The sequence below is a fragment of the Terrapene carolina genome, unplaced genomic scaffold (assembly GCF_002925995.2).
Source record: "Terrapene carolina triunguis isolate 2854851 unplaced genomic scaffold, T_m_triunguis-2.0 Scaffold62, whole genome shotgun sequence".
Taxonomy (NCBI): Eukaryota; Metazoa; Chordata; order Testudines; family Emydidae; genus Terrapene; species Terrapene triunguis.
Window position 1 is genome coordinate 63,683,174 of NW_020664413.1, and position 22,419 is coordinate 63,705,592.

The 22,419-nt window shown below is 44.0% G+C and overlaps 1 protein-coding gene across 5 annotated transcripts in view; it reads right to left on the bottom strand.

Moving 5' to 3' along the window:
* IKZF2 (IKAROS family zinc finger 2) overlaps positions 1-22,419 on the bottom strand; it is a 136,843-nt gene that overhangs the window by 14,758 nt on the left and 99,666 nt on the right. For 3 of the 5 annotated variants that reach the window (XM_029910565.1, XM_026647786.1, XM_026647784.1), the window contains one exon: positions 2,576-2,713. The exons of 1 other annotated variant lie outside the window; for it this stretch is intronic. In XM_029910565.1, the coding sequence (XP_029766425.1) occupies positions 2,576-2,713 (138 nt within the window). Of the gene's footprint in view, positions 1-2,575; positions 2,714-3,282; positions 3,306-5,160; positions 5,198-17,087; positions 17,095-22,419 lie in introns of all 5 variants that reach the window. One more of the 5 variants, XM_026647783.1, reaches the window with a different exon arrangement.

Consider the following 22,419-nt stretch of genomic DNA (forward strand, 5'->3'; position numbering starts at 1 on the left):
AGTTTTCCCCTGAGCTCCAGAGAGGAGGGAAGTTGCTGCAGTCACTTTTATAGGGCAGGGATTACATCCCCTCCTTCGTTGGCTAAGCTACGCTGGCAGGCATGTTGGTAGACCAGACTCTGCTCACTGTTGGGTCAAGCTGTGGATTCGAAGAGCTTGCTGACCCAGCTCCTCACCACCTTGCCCAAAGCAGAAACAGGTTGGCCACATAGCGGGGTGGGCCTTGTACTCCCTTACTCACTTGTATGGCAGGAGATTTAAACACCAAAGGACTTGTCTACATGAGAAAGTTGCACTGGATTCACTTAAGGTGTGATTTTAAACTAATTTAATTAAACCCATTGAATGGCTGTGTGGATGCTCTTATTTGACTTTAAACCAGATTTATTCCAGATTAATTTAAACCCATTAAGAATAGACAAACTAAACTAAACCAGACTAAGGGCCTGTCTTCACTACCACATTAAATTGGTGCCCCTGCATTGATGCAGCAGTGCGGACGTAGCACGTCCAGTGAAGACACATTACATTGACGGGAGAGCACTCTCCCGTCGACGTAATTACTCCACCTGAGCAAGACACCCGATGTAAGTTACGTCACTCAGGGTGGTGTTTTTTTTCACACCCTTGAGCAACATCACTTACATCCACTTAGGCGGTAGTGTACAAAAACCCTAAGAGTGTTCAGACAGGGGTTTGGACCGGTCTAACTTAAATTGGTTGAAAAACGGATTTAAGTTAAAACTTGTGAATCTTCTAGGTGTAGAAAAGGCTAAGAACTTGGCCCGCACAGTCTATGTTTCACCTTTAAGTAGTTCCTTCCAAGCAAATCTAATACTGTCTCAACACTGGCAAAGATAAGTGTTTTTGACTAGAAGGGGAGTAGAATCTGGAGAGATCTCCCACAACACAATCCCTGAAGCACTTACTTGTAGCTTTCATAACTGCGTTTTATGGAGAAAGCTCACTAAAGACCCAGTTCTCAAAAGAACTACACACACCGACATAACTTTAACCCCTGAAAGAAGCCCCATTGAAGTCACAAGCGCCTAAGACTCTTCTTGGGAATGGTGTGGCTGGGTAAACTCTTAGCTTAAACACTATCAGTCCAAAAAGATCATGTATGTCTGAAAGTCAGGGTACAAAAAAGCCCTGACCCAAAGACCACAAAGACCACTGAAATCAGAGGGACTATTTCTACTGACTTTTATGAGCATTAGATCAGGCCTAAAATGTTTAGTCACAAACATCAATCTTTCTGAATGTACCAGATTTTAAATGCTTATTTTCTTCTCCATGGCATTTCTGGTGGTGGTATATAATTGAAATTATTTAACAGAGCAATTGAAATTTTTCCAATGCAACTTTTGTGTGTGTGTGTGGGTGGGGGGAGAATATTTAATGAAAAAATTACCCATTATAAAAATTCTTGTGATTTTTTTCACCAAAATTTTCTATTAGAAATAATTTATTTAAATTGATTTTTTTTTGGTCTTGGCTTCTTGTTATATATTTTTGAAAAAATTTCTTTTTAAATTTTTAAGTAAATAAAAATTCCACCATGTGATTAAACTGACCAATGAAAAGTTACACAGTAGCAAAAAACAAACAGAAAACTCCCAATCAAAAAACACACAGAAAGGAAAAAAACAGGCTGCTTTTAATTTCCTTCCTCTTTTTCATTTAGCAATGCTGCAAATTTTGACTGGTTAGCTTAGTCACTCGGTAGGATTTTTTTTAAACAAAATTTTAAAAATATTTTCAAAAAGTATACCAAAAATCAAAAAATAAAATTTTCAATAAACATATTTTAAAAAGGATAAACCATTTCATGAAAAAATTCAAAAATCAAAAAATTGCACTTCAAAAACTAAAACCAAAAATAATTTCGAGAGTCTGAAAAAAATTATGTTTTTTTTTAAATTTTACCGCCCACTAAAGATAAAACTACGTTCTCATAACCTGCTTTTTATATCCTCTTTTGCAAGCACTTTATACTACACAAAAAAAGTCTCAATAATCTTTTTCACTATACGATTTACACATACAGCATGCCTATTATGTAAAAATAGTGACAGATACACATTTTATATACATTACATTTACCAATCTTGCCAAATTCTACTTTCGTACTTGCAACGCGGAAGCTTTGTTTTTACAAAGACTACAATATTTTGTTTTTCTCATAATCGATTATGTTAAAGGGTGGGCAAATAACACGTTTTATATTTACACACACACATCCATATAGATACGTACACACACACAGTTATGAAAAATATAATCTATATTATGCACACACATCCATATAGGCGCGTGCACACACACACACACACACACACACGGTGAAATCCTGGCTCCTCTGAAGTCAAAGGGAGTTTTGTTGTTGACTTCAGTAGGGCCAGGATTTCATGCACGGTTTCTGTCTTTCTTAAGAAATATTTAAACGTAACTGTTCTGGGAAGAATGAGGTTATTTTAAGTTAAAAAAAAAAAATACGGAGAAAAACAAACATGAAATAAGTGCAGAAGTCACTCCGAGGTACAGGAGGCTCCTGAACATTGTTTCCACCCACCATGGTGACTCATGACCTGCCCAGCAGCCTCCATACTGACATTCTGAAGATAGTTGTGGCAGCGTTCCTTGTGTTCCTCCAGCGAACTGCGCTGCTTGTAGCTCCGGCCGCAGTAGTTACACTTGTGAGGCTTACCCACTGTGGAAAGAACAGAGCTTCAGGTTAAATTGTCATCTGCACCCAAGTTACATCTCCGTTACAAGCAACAAAGGGTACGGAAAGACATTTACAAAGGTCATTTAAGTCCCAACCCTTTTCCCCTTGCCCTATTTTCCCACCCCCCACGCACCTCCGCCCATCTACCATACACACATCACCCTACTGATTATTCACACTGACATTCACAAAAAGGCTGACTTGGTAGCAAAGCCAATAAGCAGATTGCACCTATGAGGAGAAACAAGCAGCTGAATCACAACCAGCCTATGACTGTGTATCACCAACCCTGGTGGGAAAACTTAAGCAATTTTATCCATAGCGTCAGCATTTGCCCTCACATAAGCTTGCTGGCCTACTTCAACATCAAAGTGGTGGGGATGGAGTTACATGACACGAGCAAGGTCTCCTTTGGGTCAGCCTATTTTGCCAAAATGGTATGTCAGAACTGAGCAGTCACCATATATATGGACTGGCTAGTTAAAAACAAAAAAACGACAAACACACACAGGCACACACACAACCAGGAAGGCTGCACAGTAAAAACAGACTCAATGAAGGCAAGAGACAATTCCTATATTATTTTTAGTTTCACTCAAGAGCAACATGATCTGGCAAAGGTCTTAATAGGCACAAAACCTGGCACCAGATCCTAGTAAAGTGAAGCCCTTTCATAGCATGTCATGAAGAAACCACAAAAATCGCTTAATCCTAGAGCTAGAAAGCTAGCCAAATGGTATGTTTTGCCAAAACCATGTTAATATTTTTTTTAAAATACATATTACATATAGAACATGAACATATCCGGTAATAACTAGAGGGCTATTTATTCAGTACTGGAGGTTTGGCAATCGCATTAGGAGGAGACTTTCAAAGCTGCCTGGGGGGGGGGTTAGAATGTTCAATTCTCAAATGCCTTACGCAGCTTTGAAAAACTAAGTCATAATTTTTAAACAAAGACCAGGCAAATGTGTTCTTTGGGATAATATAGGTGTATTCAGTATGTTTCTCCCAGTATAGGAGGGTGGATGTCTCCCAGGCCTGGTAATAGGATACAGTCCTTCACCTTTCAATTATCAAAGGAAATCCAGGTCCTACTAATTGTAGCCAAAAGCTACTATTACCATCTCATGACTGTTGGGTGTCTCACATGAAGTACGATGGTGATCTCAGTCCAGTTCTTACTGAAGAGGTATTCACAGCATAAAAGCCACCTGCACCTGGGTATTTGGGTGTATGCATGTACCCCAATGTGTTGGTCTGGGTCCTTTAAAACTGGGAGTTGTAGTTGACACATGACAAGGAGCAAGCATCTGTGCATTCCCTCTGGGGCACCTGGCATTGGCCACGGTCGGAAGACTGGATACTGGGCTAGATGGACCTTTGGTCTGATCCAATATGGCCGTTCTTATGTTCCCTGCAGAAAGCCAGATAAAAGGCTTCCTGTCTCTGTGGTAGAGCCAGCAGACAGAAGAGACCCAGGGTCAGGAAGGTCATATGGGGTCTCTCTCCACAGTAGCCAAGAAATAAAGGGAGTGTGTCCCCTCTCCCCTCCTGGCTGGTGGAAGCAAAGAAAGCCTCAGGCGGTCAAACATTTTCCATCAAAACTTTTTTTTTTTTTTTTAAATAGAAAATTGGGTTTTCGATAAAATGATTTTTTTTTCCAGAAAGTCTCTGCTTTCCTCAAATATATTTGATGAAACCTCAAAATTTTCTGCGGGGTAAAAAGAAATTCCAGTCACCTCTAGTTAGCGCCCAGGACTGTGAGTTTGTTTGCTCTTGTTCTGGAACTCCTATTTAGAAATCAAGGCAGCTCTAAGGAAAAGGTCTTGGACTGACTGGTTGTCGGGGGCATTATTCTACTTACACCCCAACAGGTGAGTTTGCCCACCAGTTTACACCACCATCGTAACTGGCATTTTTGCTGGTAGTCTCAGCTGAGACCAAGGATTTGGGACCTGGTCCGAAGCCTACTGAAGTCAATGGAACGCACTGATTGAAGTCAATAGGTTTGGACTAGGCCACAAATATTTATGGATGCTAAACTAGCTTCTCACTCCTGGAAGTGGTTCTTATAGAACACCTTGACTGGGCAGAATAGGAAAGCTTCTTTTACCACAACTCATATTGTCCTCGTTGTGGAGGGAAGAGACTTCAGTTTCCTACACTCTGGTTGCTTTCCTGAGAAATAAATGCACTCAGGACCTATTGAAGTCAAAGGGATTGATTACATTGATTTGAGTTAGCACTGAGTCTGACCTCCAATTTTCTAAAACTCCAGATATCTAAGCAATTACACTTTGTAAAATAATTTGGCTAATCCAGATAATCAGATTCCTTATATGCACTGTAAGGCATGAAGAAAAAGCCCAGGTACCTTCAACTCTCAAGAAGCATCAGCCTCTAGTATTAGTTACATGTATTATTGCTTAGTGTATTCAATTTTTTTGCTATAATTCAGAGGCACTAGATAACATGTCTTGACTCCTGTAATTATAACAAGTGCAAGCAAAACTGACGAAGTTATCATTTGCATTCCCCACTTTCATAAGGACCATTTGACAAATTGCATATGATCAGTGAGACTGAGATTTTCAAATGTGTCTAAGGTGTTTATGTGCCCAAATCCCATTGAATTGCAAGGCTTATAAAAGATGCTAAAAGCAATAGTATACAGTGGATTTCCCATTTAATGTCATATTGAAACCAAATCTGAACCTTTGGCTTGGGCCAGCCCCCACGGGGAGGAGGGCGGGGGGAGAAGAGAACCACCCAACCCCACTCTGCTCCCAGCTCTGCTCCTGGCCAAGGTTCTGCTCCTGGCCACGTCGCCCAGCTCCGAGCCCTGACAGTGGGCCCAGCTGCAGCGCTGGTCTTGTTCCCAGCCACAGTTCCTGGTTCCCACTCCCGGCCATGGTTCCTGGCCACGGTTCCTGGCTCCTGGTTCCCAGCCATGGCCCTGTTTCTGGCCCCTGACCACAGCTCTGGCCCTGGTCCCAACCCCGGTTCCCTATCACAGCTCTGGCCCCGGCCCTGGCTCCCCACTGAGGTGCTGGTCCTGTACCCAGCCCCTGCTCCAGACCGCAGCCCCCAGGAGGGAGGGGGCGGAGGGGCATGGACCAGATAAGGGCGGGGGGGGGGGGGAAAAAAGTTTGGGGACCACTGGTTTAAGGAAACTTCTTTTAAGTCATAAAAAAGGTCCACACAAGCAAAAGTGCCGGTACGGCATTCACACTGCATTTTGTTCTCAAATGAACTGCAAATACATAACAGAATGCAAAGTAAGTCAAAGGGAAACTAGCCATGGAAAAGAATAAGGCATCCCAGGTAATAATGTGCCATAAGCACACATGACAAAAGCTTGTAGAAGATGCTAAAAGCAATGGTACACACGAGGGGTAAAATCCTGGTCCCACTGACTTCAGTAGGCCCAGGGTATCACCACACATTTCTACATGTTGGCAACCATGTTCTGTTTTCTACAGCAGCCTGGAAAAGGATTCCTTCCTTTCCACCTGTTCCTAGTTCTACCCACTGTGCATAGCTCAGCAGTCAAGATATGTGTTTGAAGAAGGCACTGGCCCACTACATTTGTTAGAGACTTAGGTCTCGATTGAAAGCCCACTGAAATCAATGGGATTCTTTCCACTGACTTTCATGGGCTTTGGTTCAGGCATTTAAAGTCTGAAAAATTCTGCAGACAGGAATTAAGCTCCCGATTTCTGAATTCAGCCTTGCAATTTGAAGTTGTCTGGCTTTTGGCTTGAGATGCTCTGTTCGAATCACATCCTGGGCTTGGCGTCTTGTGGTGAAGTTTAAACTACAACTGAAACCCTGACACCTCATGCAAGGTTGGCAGCTGCTATTTGATCATCACTGTTGTTGAACCAGCCCAATACTGCAAAAAATATTGAAGACATTTAATTTTAGCACACACTGTCAGGGACAGGGTCACAGCTGTGAATTACTATTATCACCATCATTTAACATTTATATTGCAGTAGCACCTAAAGAACACAAACAAGTTGCACCTCATTGTGTTTGCTGCTGTACAAATAATAAATGATAGTCCTGTATTCAAGGAGAATAATTAAGTAAAGTGTTGAATTTTTAGAACCACTGTTAGCTCTGAAAGTAACTTAGCTATAAGCAATGCCAATAATGCTACTCAAATAGGGCATATGTAATAGTTTCCATTCAGGAATGTCACAGCATGAAGCCCATGATGATTAGTATCACTTTATATTTAAAACAGAGCCTTTCATCAAACTTACTTAAACAATACACAATCTGTAGGAGAATCAGCACTGAAATGTAGCTCCCTCAGATGTGGGATTTGACAGCTGTTTCACAGCGCATCGGAACGCTATACAACGTGTTAGGGGGGAAAATGAAGGACACTGCTCTTACATACCCAAGTGTAACTTCTGTATGACATCGTTGTTTGATAATTATAATAAATATCAAACATTTAGTTGTGTTCAGTCCTGGGCACTTCTTTATAAGAAAGATGTTGACAATTAAGAGGCAGTTCTGATAAGAGAGCCTAACTCTTTAGGAATGATTTGGACAGAATTCTGCACTCAGTTACACCCGTGTAAAACTACTCTACTGAGATCAGCTTTAAGCAAGGTAGGAAGTTCGGTTCTGTGGGTAAGGCCTGCGTCTGTGACTCTAGAGACCTAGGTTAAATTCCTGGCTCTACCAAAAACTGATTGTGTGACCTTGCAAAAGTTCCACGGTCTTTCCTTGCTATTGCTCCCCATATAGAGATAATTCTCTACCTCAGAGGTGTTATGAAAATAAATGTATGAAAGTTGTGAGCTGATCACACACTAAGGCAATGGGGGTCATACAAGGATGTAGAAGAATTTGGACCATATCTATAGCCTGACAAATCAAGAGCTTAAAAAGAAGGGAGAGAGATGATAACAATATACCTGATATTGGAGTAAACATCGAAGAGGAAATATTTAGGGTAGTACAGTTGAGGGTAGGGAATGAGTAGGAGTAAGGAGTAAGAATTAAAAAAAAAAAAAAAATTTAGGCTGAATATCAGAAACATTTCCAGATACATTGTCCTATTAAGCAGGGAAGGGTCATATGGTTTAGCGGGTACTAAGGATTAGTTTGAAAAACATTGTCAAGATAAGACAACAAAGCCTTCCCAACAACATACAATATCTCGGGCCTGTAATTAAATCAACACACTTTATTTTCTTGAGCTGCCTGTCCCCAAAGCTTCACACAGACAAATATTTGTACGAGTAACAGACCCTGAATAAAGTATCGAAAAATTAAAATCAAACCTGAATGCACTCAGGCTCTGAGCAGTACACAATATACTCCTGCTTCCCCTTCACAACCAGCTGCTGCTGCTTAATGATTGTAAATGTGTTCATTGAAATTCATGGGGGCTCTTTGATTTTTGCCTGGGAGATTACACACCCACACCAATCTGCAGGATCCAAGACATCGGCACCCAGAAGCTGGCGAGTTTACAGAGCGAATAAACGTGAACATACAGAAATGTGACTAGTAATTTAGGGTGTCTCAATTTTTGAGCGTCCAGCTTAAGACCTCCTTAACGGGGTCTGATTCTCAGAAAAGGGCTGAGCACCCACCCTCTGAAAGTCAGGCATTTTATAAGGCATCTCATGTTGAGCACCCAAAATCATTAGTCCGTACTGAAAATCTTGGCTGTGATTTTTAAAAGGGTGAAAGTTTTGCACTTGTCAGTCCAAAATGAAGTAGCAACATGTGGGATAAATTCTAATGTCTGATCCACCTGGCGGATCACTTTAAGGCTATTTTGTTCCATAATGTGGATCAAAGAGAAAAAACTTTAGCTCTGAACACAGTCTAGTCCCATCACTGCACAAGAGCATGAGTTGGGAATGAAAGACCTGCCTATTAATGAATTGTAACACAAGAAAGCAACATCATAGCATTGCTTGGGGAAAAAAAGATAAAACAGGTTCTAAAACATGGGCCAATTCTTCAAACGGTTACTCACATGAGTGAGGCTTTGCAGGATCAAGGTGTTTATATGTGCTGTTGTTGGTTTCTTTTAACTCACGGGTGGACAGATGGTGTTTCACCTTTGAAAGTTTCCGTATTGTTCTAAGTTGGGTATATAACACAGAGTTTCTCCAAACTTGGGAAGCTTAATTCTAAAAGTACAGGTTCAAAATTTCTAGCATAGTACTACAAAGATTGTAGCCCTAAACACAATTTATGCAGTTGCAACAACTTTCTTGACTTTGAGCTTGAAAAAAAGAGAACTCCTATCACTTCATTACTTCCTGGCCTGGTGTCACAGATCTGAAGGTTAATATCAATTACTTGGTTCACAAATGCTTTGCAAACTACAAGGCTGTTCTGTATTTCATGCCCTTGCTGGCAATTGAAAGACGGCCCATCCTAACTTTCAGTACCAGAGTCAACAATAAGTCACGATTCTTGTCTTTAATTACTACATGCTGTCCTAGCAATCCTATCCTGGAATAGTGCAGTCTGTCCTATAACACCATCCATAGACTTGGAGTACAGCAGCCTGTATTAAAACAATGGCGGAACATTTACACTTATTTTCACTCTTTTGTTTTCTAGACACACCCACCTTGTCTATAAATACCTCCGGGGCACAAAACAGCAGCCGACACCTGCGCTTACCTGGCAGTTGTTTCTGTTATTGTAAACCAAGCAGGCTAGCAGTGAAATACTGTACAGCCAACATTTAGGCCTGCCTGATCTTCTGCAATGAGAGGCGCTAAACATCAGGTTACATATTAACTCTGAAAACGTTATCCCTGCCAGAGTTTGGCTAGAATGAACTGATAAAACAAAAATAGGAAAGAAAGTATATTGTTCAGAACACATTGTTTCAAACAACAATAGTTTCTTTATACAAAATATCTGGGCCAGGTTCACAGATGGTGTAAATCAGTGTGTGCCAATGCCAATTTATAACTGAGGATCTACCTACCCCGTTATTCATTTGTAAAGATACTTCCATCTACAGACATTCACGCTTTACTCTAAGATTTCGCTTGCATTTGCTGTGGATTATTAGCTCGGTTATTTAATCTGATTAATCAGATTACATGTTTATTCATTAATCTGCAGTAGTTTAGAGATACAATAATGATCCCAACTACCCTCAAGAATAGAAACAAGTAGGTGGAGTGAATGCCAAAAGTTAAAAAAAAATTAACAAACATCCATTTCATTGGCACAGTTCCTCTAAGTATCTACATCTGTCTATCCATCCAGATACTTACATGAGTCACCCAATCTCCGAGAATTCCTTAAATATTTTAAAATAGAACACTAATAATCTCTCGCCATCTCTTTGTCCTTTCCAGGCCAAAGGAGAAATAGCTCAATTAGTTTCTAGGCTGGCTTGTTTGTATGCTGTGTATTTGTATGTGCTGTCTCTCTATGAGCGGTGCTTGCAAAGAACTTATTGAGAGAAAGCTCAGTTAAAGAGATGAATTTTGCCATTAGTTCTGAAAGCAAGGAGATCTGCCCTCATTCCTGTCTGTTGTGGAAGTAGGTTCTATAGCTTAAGTCCAACTCTTGTGAAAGTTCTACCTCCCAAATTCATGAGTCTTCCCAAGAGGAACTAAAGGCAGAGAAGGATTTTCCTTGTGGAGGGTGAAAACTATCCAGAGAAGAGGAACAAAAATGATTACTGGTCTAGAAAACATGACCTACGAGGGAAGATGGAAAAATCATAGAATCATAGAATATCAGGGTTGGAAGGGACCTCAAGAGGTCATCTAGTCCAACCCCCTGCTCAAAGCAGGACCAATTCCCAACTAAATCATCCCAGCCAGGGCTTTGTCAAGCCGGGCCTTAAAAACCTCCAAGGAAGGAGACTCCACCACCTCCCTAGGTAACGCATTCCAGTGCTTCACCACCCTCCTAGTGAAATAGTGTTTCCTAATATCCAACCTGGACCTCCCCCACTGCAACTTGAGACCATTGCTCCTTGTTCTGTCATCTGCCACCACTGAGAACAGCCGAGCTCCATCCTCTTTGGAACCCCCCTTCAGGTAGTTGAAAGCTGCTATCAAATCCCCCCTCATTCTTCTCTTCTGGAGACTAAACAATCCCAGTTCCCTCAGCCTCTCCTCATAAGTCATGTGCTCCAGACCCCTGATCATTTTTGTTGCCCTCCGCTGGACTCTTTCCAATTTTTCCACATCCTTCTTGTAGTGTGGGGCCCAAAACTGGACACAGTATTCCAGATGAGGCCTCACCAATGTCGAATAAAGGGGAACGATCACGTCCCTCGATCTGCTGGCAATGCCCCTACTTATACAGCCCAAAATGCCGTTAGCCTTCTTGGCAACAAGAGCACACTGTTGACTCATATCCAGCTTCTCGTCCACTGTGACCCCTAGGTCCTTTTCTGCAGAACTGCTACCTAGCCATTCGGTCCCTAGTCTGTAGCAGTGCATGGGATTCTTCCGTCCTAAGTGCAGGACTCTGCACTTATCCTTGTTGAACCTCATCAGGTTTTTTTTGGCCCAATCCTCTAATTTGTCGAGGTCCCTCTGTATCCGATCCCTACCCTCTAGTGTATCTACCACGCCTCCTAGTTTAGTGTCATCTGCAAACTTCCTGAGAGTGCAGTCCACACCATCCTCCAGATCATTAATAAAGATATTAAACAAAACCGGCCCCAGGACCGACCCTTGGGGCACTCCGCTTGAAACCGGCTGCCAACTAGACATGGAGCCATTGATCACTACCCGTTGAGCCCGACGATCTAGCCAGCTTTCTATCCACCTTACAGTCCATTCATCCAGCCCATACTTCTTTAACTTGGCGGCAAGAATACTGTGGGAGACTGTATCAAAAGCTTTGCTAAAGTCAAGGAATAACACATCCACTGCTTTCCCCTCATCCACAGAGCCAGTTATCTCATCATAGAAGGCAATTAGGTTAGTCAGGCACGACTTCCCCTTGGTGAATCCATGCTGACTGTTCCTGATCACTTTCCTCTCCTCTAAGTGTTTCATAATTGATTCCTTGAGGACCTGTTCCATGATTTTTCCAGGGACTGGAAATTGGGTTTGTTTAGTCTGGAGAAGAGAAGACTGAGGAGGGACATGAGTTTTCAAGTACATAAAAAGTTATTACATGGAGGAGGGAGAAAAATTGTTCTCGTTAATCTCTGAAGATAGGACAAGAAGCAATGGGCTTAAATTGCAGCAAGGGCCGTTTAGATTGGACATAAGGAAAAACTTCCGGTCAGGGTGGTTAAGCACTGGAATAAATTGCCTAGGGAGGTTGTGGAATCTACATCACTGGAGATTTTTAAGAGCAGGTTAGATAAACACCTGTCAGGAATGGTCCAGATAATACTTAGTCCTGCCTTGAGTGCAGGGGACTGGACTAGATGACCTCTCGAGGTCCCTTCCAGTCCTACGATTCTATCCCAAAAGTGTGTTTGTTTAGATCAGGGGTGGGCAAACTTTTTGGCCTGAGGGCCACATCAGGGTTGCGCAACTGTATGGAGGGCCCAGTAGGGAAGGCTGTGCCTCCTCAAACAGCCTGGCCCCTGCCCCCTATCCGCCCCCTCCCACTTCCCGCCCCCTGACTGCCCCCCTCAGAAACCTCAACCCCCCTGCTCCTTGTCCCCTGACCGCCCCCTCCCAGGACCCCCGCCCTCATCCAACCCCCCTGCTCCCTGTCCCCTGACTGCCCCAACCTCTATCCACATCCCCGCCCCCTGACAGACCCCCCGGGACTCCCACTCCCTATCCAACCACCCTCTGCTCCTTGTCCCCTGACCACCCCCTCCCGGGACCCCTCGCCCCTAACTGCCCCCCAGGATCCCACCCCCTTATCTAACCCCCCCGTCCCTGTCACCTGACTGCCCTCCCAACCCCTATCCACATCTCCACCACCTGACAGGCCACCTGGGACTCCCACTCCCAACCCTCCCTGTTCTCCATCCCCTGACCGCCCCCCCAAAACCTCCACCCCATCCAACCGCCCCCTCCTCCCTGACTGCCCCCCAGGACCTCCCGCCCCCTTACCAGCAGCAGGAGCTCGCAGCCACAACACCCAGCCAGAGCGAGCTGCGCTCCCCACGCTGCCCAGCGGGAGCGACGGGCCAGAGCGCGGCCGGCATGGCTGCGGGGAGCGGGGACAGCAGGGACTAGGCTCCCCAGCCGGGAGCTCAAGGGCCGGGCAGGACGGTCCCACAGGCCAGATGTGGCCCGCAGGCCGTAGTTTGCCCATGTCTGGTTTAGATCAAAGAATCCATTTTACCATTAGCTGTCACAGTACCAGGTGAAAGAGGGCATGCCATGCTCCAACTTTGGGGATGCCAGATAACCTGCATTTCCTGAAGGGTCCTGCAATTCCCCTCTGCGTCTGCCTTTGCCAGGTGGTGTCTGAGATTACACTGCTATGACCAGAGGGGGAAATGTCTTGTGAACAGTGCTCAGGTGAAAAGGGCAGAGTGCTCATCACAGGGACATTCTCCATTCAATTAGGCAGAAGGGTGGACAGACAGGCCTAATGGCATGGGAACAGCTGGATCCTTTTTTGGGAGTCGGGGGGAAAGAGGGGAGGGGATTCTGTGACAGCACACGGGAGGGGGGGGGGGGGGGGGGGGAATTGAGTCTCTGCTGATCCCTCGTGATGGAGAGGGGCAAGGAGGCTCCCTCCCAGCTGGATACCTGCAAAGCATGATGAGAGAGGGAAGGAATAAAGAGAAGCCTCACAAATTTACTTTCCCCATTTTAAATGACTGCTGGGGACCACAGAGGCTTTATATATGATTTGATTTGCCATTGAAAGTAGCTACACTCATCCAACATGCCTTTTAATGGATAGACACTCTTCTGGTATATTTTCCTTTGCTTGTAATTTCCGCCTCCCTTGGGTATTAAGAGGGAGATTTTCAAAGCTGCCTACATGATCTCGGTGCTCCTGTCTCATTCAGAATTAATGAGAATCAGGCCCCCAGATCCCATATGTAGTTTAGGAAAGTCTCAACCCAAAGGTTTAGTGAGTATGATCCAAACACACTACCTCGTTCTTTGCAAGATCAGAACATTCTCCCAGTCTCTCAGGTATACCTGACTTCTGTAAAGCTCCCATGAATTTTATAGCAGACACTCAAAGGGTTAAATGCTATTAAAACTGCTGTTTAAATAGCACTGAGGTTGTGAGATAAACTAATAAAAACCAGGAAGTTCCTAAGTAAATGGGCGTTTTTCAGATTGCAAGATGACAGTTATTTAAATGCTGTGGGATTTAATCTTCCTGGCTATAACTTTCTTTTGAGGTGGGGGAACCATTGCAGGGGATATATAGGATCATTTAAAATTTGGCATCCCCCACAGCAAAAGACATCCCTATCTACAATACTTAGGCACCAAAGGTGCATGGGAAGGAGTGTGTTAAGGATAGAAACGAAGCCTTAACTGAATGTACTGGCTCTGGACTTTCTACTGCTGTTCAGACCTTTAGCGTTATAGTACTGTGGATGTGGCATGCTGCGTGCAAATCGATTTACATAATAAACCTTCTGAAATAGACCAATGAGTTTCTTTCGGTTTTAATCCAGTTTCAGCAAAAAACAGAAGAAAGCAAGTGCTTTGGTTGACTTATTTTTCTGGTCTGCGTAATTAGTGCATCAGCCTCTAAGGAATTTAAGGAGCTGGCTGGTGTTCTCTACCTGATTTGCAACTGAAGGTTTGCGTTGACCAATCCCAATTGGAGATGAACTGCTCATGCACGCAGTGCAGGGTGTGGAATCTTCAGATCACATCAGGAATGCTGTTGGACAAACACTCCTTGACAGGTGGTTCTCTCTCTTCGTAAAACAAATCTAGACTGTGGGCCAGATACTCAGCTGATGTAAACTGGTATAGCTGCACGGGAGTTAACTTACACCACTTAAGGATCTGGTACTCTTTTCTTTAAAGTGTGATCTCTTGTACGCCATACTGAGTCCCTGTAGCACTTTACCATAATGTCCACAGCAAGTATGTTCACTGCCCAGAATTGTGAGGGCAGCAATTTGTCCCAAAGACAAAAAGGAAAGTTAAAAGGCCAAATTCTGCCACCCTTACTCAAGCTGAGTAGCATTTTACTCCACAAGCAGTCCCATTGACTTCAGTGTCAAGCAAGGTACCACTCAAGGTGAGTGAGGGTAGCAAAATCTGGTCCTAAGTGTTTTCAGAATACAGAAGGCCTATATAATGAGAATATTGAACTGGCGACACAAGAAATGAAAGGTCTGACCAGACTGACTGACAGTGGCCAGCACCAGCGGTCTCAGAGAAAGGTGCAGTAGGCAAATGTCGGATAATCTATCCTCTATGATGGTCTTGTCCCTTCCAAAATATTTTTTTTAAAAGCACTATAACTCTGGATAATCTAGTTATCCACAGAAATGCCCAATCCTTCCTTAGATCTTGCTAAATTCGTAGCTTTCAGTCATATCATGTGGCAATGAATTCCATGGTCTCAATTCAGCATTCTGTAAGGAAAATATTTCAGTGCATCAGTTTTGAACTTGCCGTCTTTCAGTTTCACTGAACGTATCCTTGTTTGTGTGTTCTGAGACAGGGAGAACAGACACTCGAGACCTATCTTCATGTTCTGGTTTTCATTTCAATAGCTTCATTTCCCCTCTTCCCAACGTTCAAAGACCAGTTTTGAAAACAGATTTTTAACAAGTTGTCATGGAGATGACAGTGACAGGGAAAATATTGCCAGATCCTCATTTCTGCTAAGCAGCAGATTAGGAAGTTGTCACCTACTTTGATCAAGGGCAGTATCCAACAAAGCCAGTACTGCTTCCAAAAACAGGAGAGACTCTAGAATTATAATTTCTCTCCCCCCACCGCCCGATGAGCAGTTCAGCACACCCTACAACGTTATCCTCCCAAATAGCAGCTGCTCAAGCATTCATTTGTGTCTTCTCTTCCATGTGTCAAACAGGGTCAGAGAGAAACCAATCCGATTGAGTCCCTCTGCCCTTAACCCGCCATTGCCCTCGGCAAACAGACCTCACAAAAATACATGGACTACAGGGAAACAAACTACAGGGAACATTTTTTTTTTTTAAGTGGAATATTCAAGAGCACTCAGCCTTGGACCTAACTCTGCTTTTGAAAATCCCACTCTAAAAGTTCCTCCAGCAATAATTTGAGCTCTTATCTGCCGCTAGAAGCGCAATCAGGATATAGCCAGTAGTTTACTGTTCCAGCTGGGATCAGTGCTCTCTAAATAGAGAATTAACCACTAACTTGGTCTCGAAGAACCTGCGCGTGTGCTCAGAAGGCACAGTGCCCACAGTCATGAACTGAGGGCACATGACTTTGGGCATTTAACTTTTAGAGTTGCTCGTTGCTTTGATCTTGCCAATCAGTCTGTTTCGGAAAGCTCTTCCCTTAGCTCTAGCATGGAAGTGCTCTCTCAGCGTGCTCAGATGATTGCACTGGATATCATTACTGATGGTTCCCTGCTAGGTGTGGGCAAGGGGATATGGAGCATAAGCCACAGACAACTAGGGACAGAATCTCTCTGCTATTCATAGGGTGTTGAGTACAAAGCCCCAGATGGGAACAGTGCTGGAGTGAGGCTGTGCAGCACGTGAGAGAAAAATCAGGATCATCTTTTGTGGGTCTAATTCTGTGGAGCCGCCAGAACAGAAACAAGAAAGATGTATTTTAAAAAGGGGGACAGTCTCTTAACTATATGAAAAATGAATCTTGGGTATCGGACGGCCTCTCTTCTACTGAAAACCTCTACAACAAGTGCCTACCTCTGACAGTAAGGCTACATTAATGTGTGTCAGGTAATAAAATGCAGCAATTCCTGTTAGCCTTAATACCCTTCCCACTTCTTCTGGAGAATTTGCAGTTCCTTAAAACATTCAAAGTTTGCTTGATTACCAATGCAATTAGTTTTGCAATACAAGCACTAGATGAATTCAAACTGTAAAGCCTGAAAAAGAGAAGAGGACAAAGGAAAAGGAAATAAAATACAGGTGTAAAATTAAACCAAAAGACTAACCTCTGCCCCCCCCCCGTGAAACTGTCTGCACTGAAAGTTAAGGCAGAGCAGTTACAGAAAACAAAACCGAGAATTCTAAACCCATTGGTACACTGTGTGGAAGCAGAGACGTTAAAACAGTGAACTTAGGAAACTCTAATGCATTAACAGAATTTCAGGATCATGGAGCAGTTAAAAAAAATATGCACCGGAGAAGTTTCCATGAGAAAGTTCAGAGCTGGTTGCTTCTTTCCATAATTTTAAATGCAGTTTGAGGGAAAGTATAAAGCTTATCATTCTCTCAGTGCTGAGGGGGCAAAACATCTTTGCTTTCACAAGGTTTTTTCCCTCCTCTTTCCTATTTTAATATTATTATTATTATTTTTTTTTTTAAGTTTGAGGAAAAGTAGTCTTGCAGTTAAGGCATTGGTTGGGGACTTAGGAGATCTGTGCTTAGTTCCCAGCTGTGTCACAGACTCCTTGTGTGCCCAAGTCACTTAATACGTCTGTGCCTCAGTGAACCACTTGCAAAATGGGGATAATAAGCCTTCCTTCCTCCTATCCTTTTCCTGGCTTTTATACTGAGATAGTCAACTCTTTCGGCAGTGACCGTCTCTCACTAGGTGTGTGTACAGCCCCTAGCAGAATGGGGCCCTGCTTTTGTTTCGCAGACTTTAGAAATAATAATCACGATGGTAATGTAATAGAAATAATAATTTAGTTAGCGAACACATTCAAAACAAAGGGCCTGATTCTGTGAGGTACTGGGCACCACCAACTCGTACTGAAGTCAACAGTAATTCAATAGGAGCTTGGCCTGTATTAACTCCACCACCCTGAAGAATATTTACACTGTGATTCTCTTGTGGTCATCTGACTTCAGGAGCTGTGACTTTAAGAAAAAAAACACTCTTATATTAGAGCTACTTACATTTTTAGGTGCTCTTATTACATCACCTTATTTCCTTAGCTGCAAACCAAGCCTGCCCAAGGACTAACTGGGCACAGCATGCCAGGGGCCCGTGGGCCACACAGAATTTGGATGTAGATATGAACTCTTCTTTTTATCAAAAACTGAGGCTCTCCACCAAAGCGTTTGCTCCTGCTTGTTCTTTCCTTGATAGGCAAATAGAGATGCATGGATGTTTCAGTTCATCGGCAATACAAAAATAAAGGCTGAAGCTGATCAGGCAGTTGCAGAGAGAAGGGGACCAACTGGCAGGGCCTGAGGAGTTAGAGCCTCACTTGCACCAGAGCGCCACTTGGCTCATTTACGTCAAGGGGAGGCCTCAAGGCTGCTGTAGCCTACGCCAGTTTGTAATATTGGCTGAGAACTGTCGGACTGTTGTGCCATCCAGGCATATCCTCCTCCTCCAGCGGGCCCCTGACCTATCACTGGCACAATGCTATGTTAAGTTGCCAGCAGATCATGGTGCTACTGTCTCTATGGTGGACTGGGACTCATTCCCACCAGTGAGAGCAGGTTTAAGGCTGGTTTGCCCTTCCTGGAGGCCAGCATCTGGCTCTTATATGAATATCTGAGAACCTTTAATTAGGGATGGGTTAATTGGTTCTGCAAAAAGACTCGCCAATCCCTCCTTTCAAGAACTAAACGGAACGCAAACCTTTTGGAAGGTTCTGGATTGTTCCCATAGGTCTGTTCATAGATGTTTCAATCACGACTGGACCCGAAAGCCCCAAAGTAATACTAGAACAATTGTTGTAACTGTATTTTCAGCATGGACTACAGCAGAAGTGGTGGCAACCTTATGAGAGAGCCTGTTCTTGCAAAATTTTCATCAGACTCAGAAGGTTAGAATAGTGTAGACAAAGTTTGAATATGAATCTGAACTGAACCCAAACTCCACATCTTTTGAGGCTCACTCATCACTACCCCTTTGGGACAAATGAATCCCTTACATAAGATCACTGACATCAATGGAGTTGCATTCTCTTAGTACAGGGGTGGGCAAACTTTTTGGCCCAGGGGCCACATTGGGGGTTGCAAAACTGTATGGAGGACCAGGTAGGGAAGGCTGTGCCTCCCCAAACAGCCTGGCCCTCACCCCCTATCTCCCACTTCCCACCCTCTGACTGCCCTCCTCAAAACTCCCCACCCATCCAGCCCCCCCGCTCCTTGTCCCCTAACCGCCCCTTCCAGAACTCCCCGCCCCTAACCGCCCCTGGAACCCCGCCCCCTATCCAATCCCCTATCCAACCCCCCTGCTTCCGGTCCCCTGACTGCTCTGACCCCTATCCACACCCCCACCCCTTGACAGGCCCCCCTGGGACTCCCACGCTTATCCAACCTCCTCCCTGTCCCCCGACCATCCCCCAGAACCTCTGCCCCATCCAACCGCCCCCTGCTCCCTGTCCCCTGACTGCCTCCTGGGACCTCCCACCCCTTATCTAATCCCCCGGCCCTGGCCCCCTTACCATGCCGCTCAGAGCAGCAGGAGCTCCCAGCCCTGCTGCCTGGCCAGGGCCAGACACGCTGCCGCACTGCTCGGCAGGAGCACACAACCCCGCCGCCCAGAGCACTGCCCACGCGGCGGCGTGGCTGCAGGGGAGGCGGGACAGCAGGGGAGGGGCCCGAGACTAGCCTCCCCGGCCGGGAGCTCAAAGGCCGGGCAGGATGGTCCTGCAGGCCGGATGTGGCCCGCGGGCCGTAGTTTGCCCACCTCTGTCTTAGTAGGTCTAATGTGGACAGTTACACTGTGGTGCATAAAGGTTTAGCTATGTTGTTTTATTGGGAGATGCTCCACTGTTAGGAGTCAAGTGGATTCATTCCAACACATCATGCTGAAAAATTATCCCTGCATTTTCCCCAGGGTTGGGGTAGCTACCTACATGGAGCCAGATCTGATGCCACTGTTGCCAACTCTTTGCAGTTGTACTGCAAGTCTCACAACAATTGGTGTTTTTCGTAAAGTTCCAGCTCCAGCAATTAGGTGATTATAGAAGAATCTCAGGTTTCCCTTTTTTAAAAGGAAGTTTCTAGCCCATATGATTGTGGAGGAGACCTTGGAAACGTTAACCCTAAAGGCTCAAACACCAGAAGGCCAATAAAAAGAACTTCAAATTTATTATTTTACAATCTTGTAATTTTGAAGCCCATGACTGATTTTGAGTCTTGACTCTTGATTTTTGAACACTTGGGATTTGCAGTGCTGCAAAACCAGAAGAATTCCATTGAAACCAATGGATTTTTTTTTTTCAGATTTGCCCAACCATAATAGAGATCAAAACCTCACTCCTTCTGTTTAAAAGATTTATGTAAATACCTTATCCCTTCCTTCCTCCTGTCATTTTAAGATGCAGCATAGTTAAGATTAAGTTTCAAATCTCCATGAATGTGCTTTGCTTTTGCCTTAAATCATTTCCCCATTCCACACTGGCATTTTAGAGGAGAAAAAGCAGTGTTGTAATATGAAATTCAGAATAAAAAGCCTCTTCCAAAAGCTAGCTGTCTTTATTGGACTCATCTTTTAAATCACGTCTTTACTGTACACTGACTTTTCTTTTACAGTATAGCTATTTTTTTTTCTGTTTTTAAATGGAGATATACCTATCTCATAGAACTGGAAGGGACCCTGAAAGGTCATCAATTCCAGCCCCCTGCCTTTACTAGCAGGACCAAGTACTGATTTTTGCCCCAGATCCCTAAGTGGCCCCCTCAAGGATTGAACTCAGAACACTGGGTTTAGCAGGCCAATGCTCAAACCACTGAGCTATCCCTCCCCCTGAACATGGATACACTGTGGACAAGAGTTTTTGTTTTCATAATCTATTCCTGACACCTAACAAGAAATGACGAGCGCTGTTCCAAGAATTGGCAAGAAGGGACAGGTTGTGGATGAGCAGGTTTCTCTAACTCTCCTATACGGATCAAGTGGGAAAAAGAAAGGGGGAGAGGGTGGAGATTATAAAGAAAAGAGGCAACATGTTCCTTTGGAGACAGAGTGAGTAATGCAGCTGGCACACAGCCTCGCCACTGCCACAGAGTTCCAAACATACCAATCCCGCAGATTCAGCTATTCGGACAGAAGAAAGACTGGGTGGAAGTTTCACAAATGGGGATGGGGTTAGAACCATGAAACAAACTCAAAACCCCGCACTCCTCATGCAAAATATGTGAGATGTGTTAATGTGGGATGTAACAGGGCAAGATGTTCAATGGAAAACATTGTACAGAACTGTTTCTGCTCTAATCAGATCGTACAAAAATTTCACTTTATGTCCGTTGGAAATTATAGCAGCATAGCTCCAGCTTCGTTCCCCTCCCACAAGCTAGAAATGCCAGGCCTTCTACAGTCAAGGTTAGCTGTTCTGATGCAAGTCACTATCTCCAAGGAGATGAGCAAAATGCACATAGATGAACAGCACACAAATGAGGAAGATTTTATGGACCCAAGGCCTTTCTATATAAAAACTCCATCATCAATTTCTCAGCAATGTATTCTTTACAGGTAATGGGCCTGTCTTCCAGTAGGAGTTTGAAGCCCGAAATAGCCTGGGATCTGCCTGCCTGAGAGAGCATCCATCTTCCCATGTCACACTAGCTCAGTTATAGTGCATAGATGGTCTTACAATCTGAATAGGCAAGAGGTGGGAGAAAAGGAAGTGCTATAATACCCATTTTACAGATGGGGGCTGAGGCACAAAGAAAGCGAGTGACTTGCCTAAGGACTATATATGTCAGGTCCTTATCTGGTCCCCATCACCATTGTATATTTGCACCTCACAATCTTTTTTAATGTTTCCCCCTCAGTGAGGTAGGGCAGAGCTATTATCCCCATTGTACAGATGGGGAACTGAGGCACAGAGAGACTAAGTGACTTGCCCAAGGTCACACAGGAAGTCTGTGCTAGAACCAGGAACTGGACCCAGGTCTCAAGCCCCACTCCAATGCCTTAACCACAAGACTATCCTGTTCAGAGATCAAGCTTGACCTACCTCATTGTAAGAGAGAGGTGGCAGCTTGTACTCTCCACAAAGGTCAACTGGCTATAAAACTCATTCTCCCACCCTTGAATCAAAACAGCTGGCATTTGCCAACAGTACAAAACCTTCTCTCTTCTGGGATGGGCTGAAGGTGGGGTGTTGTGCTGCATGGGCTGGTATGTGAGCTTTTCTCATTGTACTGTGCTGCTGGGTGACATCTTTGTGGATAACTGTCAGGGTGCCTAGAGCCCACGTAAAGGTATTTTTTGTGTTTTATTCTTAAAAAATAAAATAAAATTAAAAAAAAATAAAAAAAAAAATCAAAAGAATGAACATCTTTTAATGATCACTTTTCTGAAGAAAAACAAAACAAAAACAAAAAAACCACCAGAACAACCATTTTCAGCCTATGAATAATTGTTTGGTTGGTATAATCATAACCAGGTGCTCCTTGTGAAATTTCAATGGGGCATGGTGTAAGCAGTGTTCCTCTTGGTTCAGGAATGAAGATATATATCTCCCCCCTCTGTTGCAAAGCATGGAGGAGAACTTGGTGCACTATATCTGAAATCAGTCCTGCACAGTTATGCAAAACATGTGTGCAACTGACACCTCTTGTGTAATCCGCAGTGTAATCAACTCCTATCAACCACCTCCAGGAAAGAAGGAGGGGCATTAGATGGGGGAGAATTCACAGTTAGATCAAACAG